Source organism: Pygoscelis adeliae, unplaced genomic scaffold (genome assembly GCF_000699105.1).
Source record: "Pygoscelis adeliae isolate BGI_AS28 unplaced genomic scaffold, ASM69910v1 Scaffold58, whole genome shotgun sequence".
In the NCBI taxonomy this organism is placed as follows: domain Eukaryota; kingdom Metazoa; phylum Chordata; class Aves; order Sphenisciformes; family Spheniscidae; genus Pygoscelis; species Pygoscelis adeliae.
Genome location: NW_008825564.1, coordinates 1601504 through 1608212, shown reverse-complemented (window position 1 = coordinate 1608212; position 6709 = coordinate 1601504). Strand labels below are relative to the sequence as shown.

Sequence of the window (6709 nt, the reverse complement as noted above, 5' to 3'; positions counted from 1 at the left end):
CAGGTACATGTTAAGTATTAAGCTATCAATTCTAGTACTCTGTCGACATCATCGCTGGAACACATATCCACAGAACCAGTACACGAAAGGCAGTAAATTATTTTTTTAGGGTTACAAAAGTCTTCAAAGAACCTTTCTTATTTATGTACCTCACTGAAACCTCATAATCCTGTCAACAGAATACCTGCAACTTAAAATATCTTTTTTTTTTTTTTTATATCTAGTTTCCTAAGGGAGCCATATCTGCCACACAACAGTTGAACCCAGACTACTACTTGTCTTTACGGAAAGAGTACCCTGGGAACTGAAAGAGTGCTGTCTAACCTGGCCCTAGCCCACTGGCACGGCAGTACCAGGACAGGTGGTCAGCTGTCATGCAAGTAGCTCAAAATGGGCTGCAGCCAAGGTTGCAGCATGGAATACGTGACAGTTTTCAGAGGATGAGAGAATTAGAAGAATTGAAGTATTTTGAAGAAGTGAAGTTACAGAGGAAAAGGAGGCAGGACACATTCAAGAAACAAAAAAGGCTTTGCTAGTTGTTTTCCATAATATGCTTTTTCTTTGTAAGATATGTATGCCAGTGTACACCCCTGAGTGTATACACAAGGGAAAGCTCCATAACCAGTAATGCAACAGTACGGCCCAGGGAAGCTAAGAACTGACTGGAAAGGTCAAAACTCACTTTCTTTTTCCTCCAGTAGGTTTAAAAGAAAGCATGTTTTAATTTAAGCTATATTTGTATGGTAGTAGAGCCTAGAGGCCTCTAAAATAATGGCAAAGTTAGACAACAAACACCCAGCAATGATATTTCACTGATCCTAAGAAGCCAAGTATGAAGGTCACACCAATGGCCAAACACGTACTCAGATACTGTGACAGTAGGGACACTACAGAAACCTTAATTAAGAGGATTTCAAATCACAGCAGGTCAACAAGAACGGGGAACATCCCAAAACCATTTCTACTGAATTGTACTGCCCATCCACAGGTTATGTTTCACTTAATTATTCTTCCTATCCTGCCATACGCTTAATGATTTTGTTCCTGGCTGGGAGGAGGGGGGGATATATCAGACTAGCAATGAACAAGTAGCTGTGAGCATCTGAGGTTCTTGGTACCACTGGTTGGCTTGATAAACAAACCACCCCAGAAAGTGAACAAATGAAAGGGGTAATTCTAATCAGAACATGATCCATCACCAGAAGATACCAGTATTAAACCACTCCAAGTTTTCTTCAGTGAACAATAAAAGCATTTTAAAATCAGTGTGCTTTTTCTTTAACGTAACGTCAACTCGTGCAAAACACAGCCCTTTTCTTCGAGTCCATGCCAAAAAGCCATGTTTAAACCAAAACATTTGAGTGTGCATATAATTACAAATGAAACACCATGACAATACTGCATGACATTTTCCTTTAAGCTGTAATCTACAGGTGATCTACAAGGCTAAAGCGACAATTAGAAAACAAACCAGACAATTTACTATAGGAGAGGTTTCAATACAGCTTTCAGAGTCGAAGCTACCAAGCAGTTGTTCAAGAAATAGCAACTGTGTAGAAAGGTCCTCTGGAAAGTCACTTGACTGTAAGTGTTCTGCACTTTGCAAATCAGATGATTTAAAAATAAAATAAAATTTAACAGTCCAACCTCTAATAAGGCTCATGAAGCCTGAACACCTTAAAGTATACAGCTCTAGGAAAAGCCACCCCAAATAATTACTCTTAAGTACATGAAGTCGATAGGAGAAAAGAATTTTTAAAAATTATGACTTTGCATCAACTTGGGTGTTGGTTCAAACCACGTTACCAGCGTAATTTCAAGACAAGAACAACAAAAGAGGGATTTCCTGATTCAGCGTTTAGAAAAAAAAAGACACACTGAAAAGCAACTCTTTGTTCCACACCTCATTACACTAAAACAAAAACACACGCCCACTACTTAAGCAAGTGTAATTATATTAATAAACAGACATAACTACAATTTCACAATTAAGATTTTCTTCAACTGTGAGATACTAACCATGGTAGTATTACTTCCGGAAGTTTTCTTTTCTTAAGCATCTGACTTAAGCATGTACTTTCCTCCAAAAACCCTATACAGCAGAGAAATACAGAGAATACACTTTGGATTTCAAACAGACCAAATATTTATGTCGGGTTCTCAACTGTTTCAACAACTATCTTATTCTTGAAGAGATTACAAAGGGTTATGAAGGAAGCAGCCTACCAAGGCAAACTTGATTTTTTTTTTCCACTGGTGAGTTTTTATATTTCAGATGTAGAATTAGTTGCTTTAAACCACTATTTAAAAGTCTTCTTTTGAAAGCATCAAGAAAGAAGCTCATTTTCATGCATATTTCTGCCTACTTTATGTCTTATCCTCAGAGGAGGCACTTGTTAAGTTTTTATTCTACAAAACCAAGTAATTTCAGAAGTAGCATGATTTGAACTACTGATCAGCCTTTTAGAATATGACTAATATGAAATTCACTGTCTTATGAAAATTTTAAAGACAAATCAATGTCCAGTGACAACTGATTAATAAGGAAAACAAGAAACTGAAGACTGAGACAGCCCTTTAAGAAAAGTTTAGAAACACTACCAGAAGAAACAATACAACTTAGAGAAAACATAAATACAGTTCATGAGGTATAAATGTTGACATGTTTATTATGGCTAAATATTATAGAGTAACCCCAGTTCCTATTAAGGTTAATTTTTCAATGGTTCTTAAAACATTAAATATGAAGAGGATACTTTAACATCAACTTTTTATATTTGTATGTGTGTAGTTCATAAACACTTTACCCTTTAGTTACATTTAATGTGAACACCAGAACACCTGGAAATTAGCAACTATATTTACAGAAAACACTTCACTAGCATTATACACCTCAAAGAAAGTAATCTTACTGAGTCCTGACTCAAAGAGCAAGTTACAGGACAGAGTGCTGCCCACATGGCTGAAATGGAGCCACTTCCAAAGCAATGCCCCCAACCAGCTTAGATGAGCTCAGATAATGAGCACCAATGTCCTGAACCTGCTCCAGAAACCATGCTCTAGGCTATCCAACAATTACTCAGCCTTATGCACACCCAAATTTAAAAGGCCCTCTCTCCAACTTCACTGGCACAACAGAAGCACAGGAAGCCACTGCACACTGCTGTGGGCAGCCTCATCATCTCCAGGGCAATGACAGTAACTCGGTGGCCTGGGGAACACGCATTTTATGGAATACATACACGCTTTATGCACAAGAAAGGTTCTGTAAAACTGATTTATCTCCCTGCAAAAATTCTTTCTGCAAACAATATCAGATCTGTTGGACGCTGTACTTACTACTTCCTCAGTGACAAATATCTTAAACTGAAAACTGAATTGTTTCTACAACAGCCAGTACAGCTGTACAACCATATTGGCAAGTCCCCCCAAAATGCTGATCCAGTGACTTTTTATACTACACATTTCAAGACAAAGAAGCCAGATATCACACTATGCACGTCTATTAAGTTTAACTGATAATTCCAGACTAAATGGACAACTGGAAAATAGTTTCTATACAAATGCATTAGCTGCAATATCAAGCCTCGCAGACACCTGTAAATAGCTGGACACAGAGATCGCAGATCCCAAACATGATCTGCTTTCTTCCTTGTTCAGCAACCACAAGCATTGTTTTTCTCATTTTTCATTTCAGAACAAACAGGTAACATACTGACACTGAAGTACCTATAAATAAAGCATAGCCAGCAGACTAGTAATTGTGCAATCTACAGTAAAAGGCAGCCATGCACACACGATACTTGGTAGTAGAAAGAGCAAGAGAATATTTTAGATTATCTCCAAGAGATGACATATGCAGTATTCTTATTCAGCCAGCACTGACCATATAGAGATTAGCACTACATTCTAAAACTTCTAAGTTTTATTAAGTAGTTTATAGATACTTCCATTTACTATTACAGAACTGTATCATAATGCCAGCTAAAGACCTCAAACCAAGTTAGAGTACACTATCTCAAAGGATGAACGCAGCAATAACTAATTACAATTCTAAGAATCTAATTGCACATTACATTACAATGTTTACCAACAAAAGTGATCAGTAATACACAAGCTATTTCATCTTCATATTTAAACCAGACATTTTTTCAGGGCATACTATTAGCAGACACATCACTTCAAAACAAAATCATTTCTCTCCCCCCCCCTCCCCAGACGTTAGAGTACTAAAAGATCAGCCATCATTTTGTTTAAACACTCACTTTCAAGTATCTGATTTCTATACTTGGGGGCTGGAAGGAGAGAATTAGATGCATTTTTAGTTCAGAAAACTACTGCCAATTTCCCCAGTAAACTTCCAGACAATGGCACAAATTCACATACAAATGAATTAAGTCTTAGTAGTAAGTACAAAAATATTAGAACTAATGACAAAATTTTCTAATCAACATCTCATTTTCAATCTAATTTTGGACCAACTTTTCTTCTCAACAGCCACAATTTTCTACAGTTCTCCTAAGTGCCATGGCGTTAAGAACACCAAGGTAATTTTACAGACTTTCTCCAGTTCTAATACATCACTACATCTACTACTTGTGCTTTAAGTGACTTGCTTTTTGCAAGAATGAAACTTGGAAGTACAAATTACACCCCATTCTGGAATAATACTTTATGAAGACAGCTCCCTCCTTTCTTCCTCCCTTTTTCCCCGAACATAGCAGAAAACCAATTTTTATTTAAGACTAAACAGTTTTGTACCAAATAACGAATTATATACTTGGATGCTACATTGCAAAGTAACCTGTAATCAAGTTTCAAAAGAAAAAAAGCAACCCTCAAATTTTAAAATTCTAACTCACTTTGTAATCAAAAGAAAATTATAAGTGATCTAGAATGAGTTTTCACCAATTTGACCTCAATTTCTAACTCCGTCAATAGTACTATTACTTAACATGCTACATGTACATAATGACTGCACAAGATATCCATTGTATTGATGACAAAACGTCAAAGCACTATCAAGCTAGTCAAATCACAAAAGATAAAGGTAGACGTCAACAAAGAGACAGCTGGCTATTGTAAAATACTTTTTTTATTATTATAACCATTAGCATGTCAAAACTGAGTCACATATCCAGTATATACGTATCAGTTACACACAAATGTAGCCAACCTTAATAATGGTCTACTATCTTACAAGTACTCAAGGGGGGGGGGGGAATTCGACGTCCTAGCAGGAGAGATGACAATTTGGGTCATCACTGAAGCCTAAAGGAAATGTTCTGCATGGTATTATTCATCCATACTAACTATAGCTTCCCATTCTCTGTAGTCCATAGGGAACGCACTGTTTATATTTGGTTTTGTTTGCAACCATACAAACTAGAAAGGTTTGTTTAAATTAAAGCTTTGATTTTGTAACACAGTTTTGTGGCCACAGAAGTGCAGGATATACAGGATCCTCCTGCCTCATTACGTGCAAGGAAAGATTCCAACTTTACTTTTGGATCCCACTTCGCCATGTTGCACTCAATTGTAAAAGCAGTTCAATTTTTTTATTCAAATGAAAATCCAAGTTCAAATTACTTCTTTTATGTCATACTTGCAAGTCACGTTTCAGACTAGATCCACACAAAACTTTTTTCTTAGGTCATATGAACTATACGGTTCTCATTCTTTATTCTCTTCCTCATCTACTTGCATATCAGACAGCATGTTCTTTTTAAACACTCCAGATTTAACAGTCTAGAAGAGGAAGATCCGTATTTCCTCATGAGATCATGCAAAACATATTTATAACATCAACATAGATTTTAAGAACTACATCAATATACTTATAATGATCACCACTCAAAACAAAGAAAGAAACTTACCTACTACCATGAGTGTGAATTCAAATCCTCTCTTCACAGACTTCCGGTAAACTTGATTTGGAAGATTTGCAAACCCCACATATCCTTCAAGGTTCTTCTGTTGCTAAGGCAAGAGATGTTCAGAAAAAAAAAAAGTTAGAAGGAAAGCTTGTAACTTCTTTCTTTGCTTGTATTGTTTTTAGTTATTTAAATGTTCACTTCATTTTCACATCTGTAGAAAGGCGCTATCTACCCAACCTCTCAACAACCTAAGCTGTCTACATCAAAGACAGTGCAATGAACTGCAACAATAAATAAGAAAAATTGATTTTTTTTGACTGGATAGCCAAAAGACTGGCACAGAAAGTTAGCTATGCTAACAGTATTTTGAACAAGTACAATTACCACATTATGACTGTGCAAGCACCAGAGTGTACAAGCGCAAAGATTAAAATATAATCAACTTTGTTCCAATGCCCATTTGAAACACAAGCAAGTAGTATGAGTGTAGCTTTCCCATACTCCTGAGAGTCATGGTCGTACCGTCCCAATATGATGGGGACTAACTTGTGCCCTCTACTTCCGAGTCACGCAATTGGAGACCTTCTGTTAAATCTAGATCTACACTAATGCAGCATGCATTGCAACAAACCCTCCATAAAGGCAAAACTTCAGTTGCCTTGTACTGTGAAGAAGTTATTCGAAATGTGGCCTACTATGAAAAGAGAGAAGGATTCTGGATGTTAGCCAATACTTCTTCTCACCACATTCATGAAAACGTTGAAGGTGCTTAAAATGCCTCTCCCTCACCGTGATAGACCTGGCGATCCTCCAGAGATCAGCCATGCTAGTTT

General features: G+C 36.8%; 1 protein-coding gene across 2 annotated transcripts in view; it reads right to left on the bottom strand.

Annotated features, from left to right (window-relative positions):
• Positions 1 to 6709, bottom strand: part of SEPT7 (septin 7) — a 69797-nt gene that overhangs the window by 60734 nt on the left and 2354 nt on the right. For both annotated transcript variants that reach the window (XM_009332406.1, XM_009332405.1), the window contains exon 2: positions 5877 to 5979. In XM_009332406.1, coding sequence (XP_009330681.1) covers positions 5877 to 5886 — 10 coding nt within the window. In that variant the 5' untranslated portion in view covers positions 5887 to 5979. The remainder of the gene's footprint in view (positions 1 to 5876; positions 5980 to 6709) is intronic.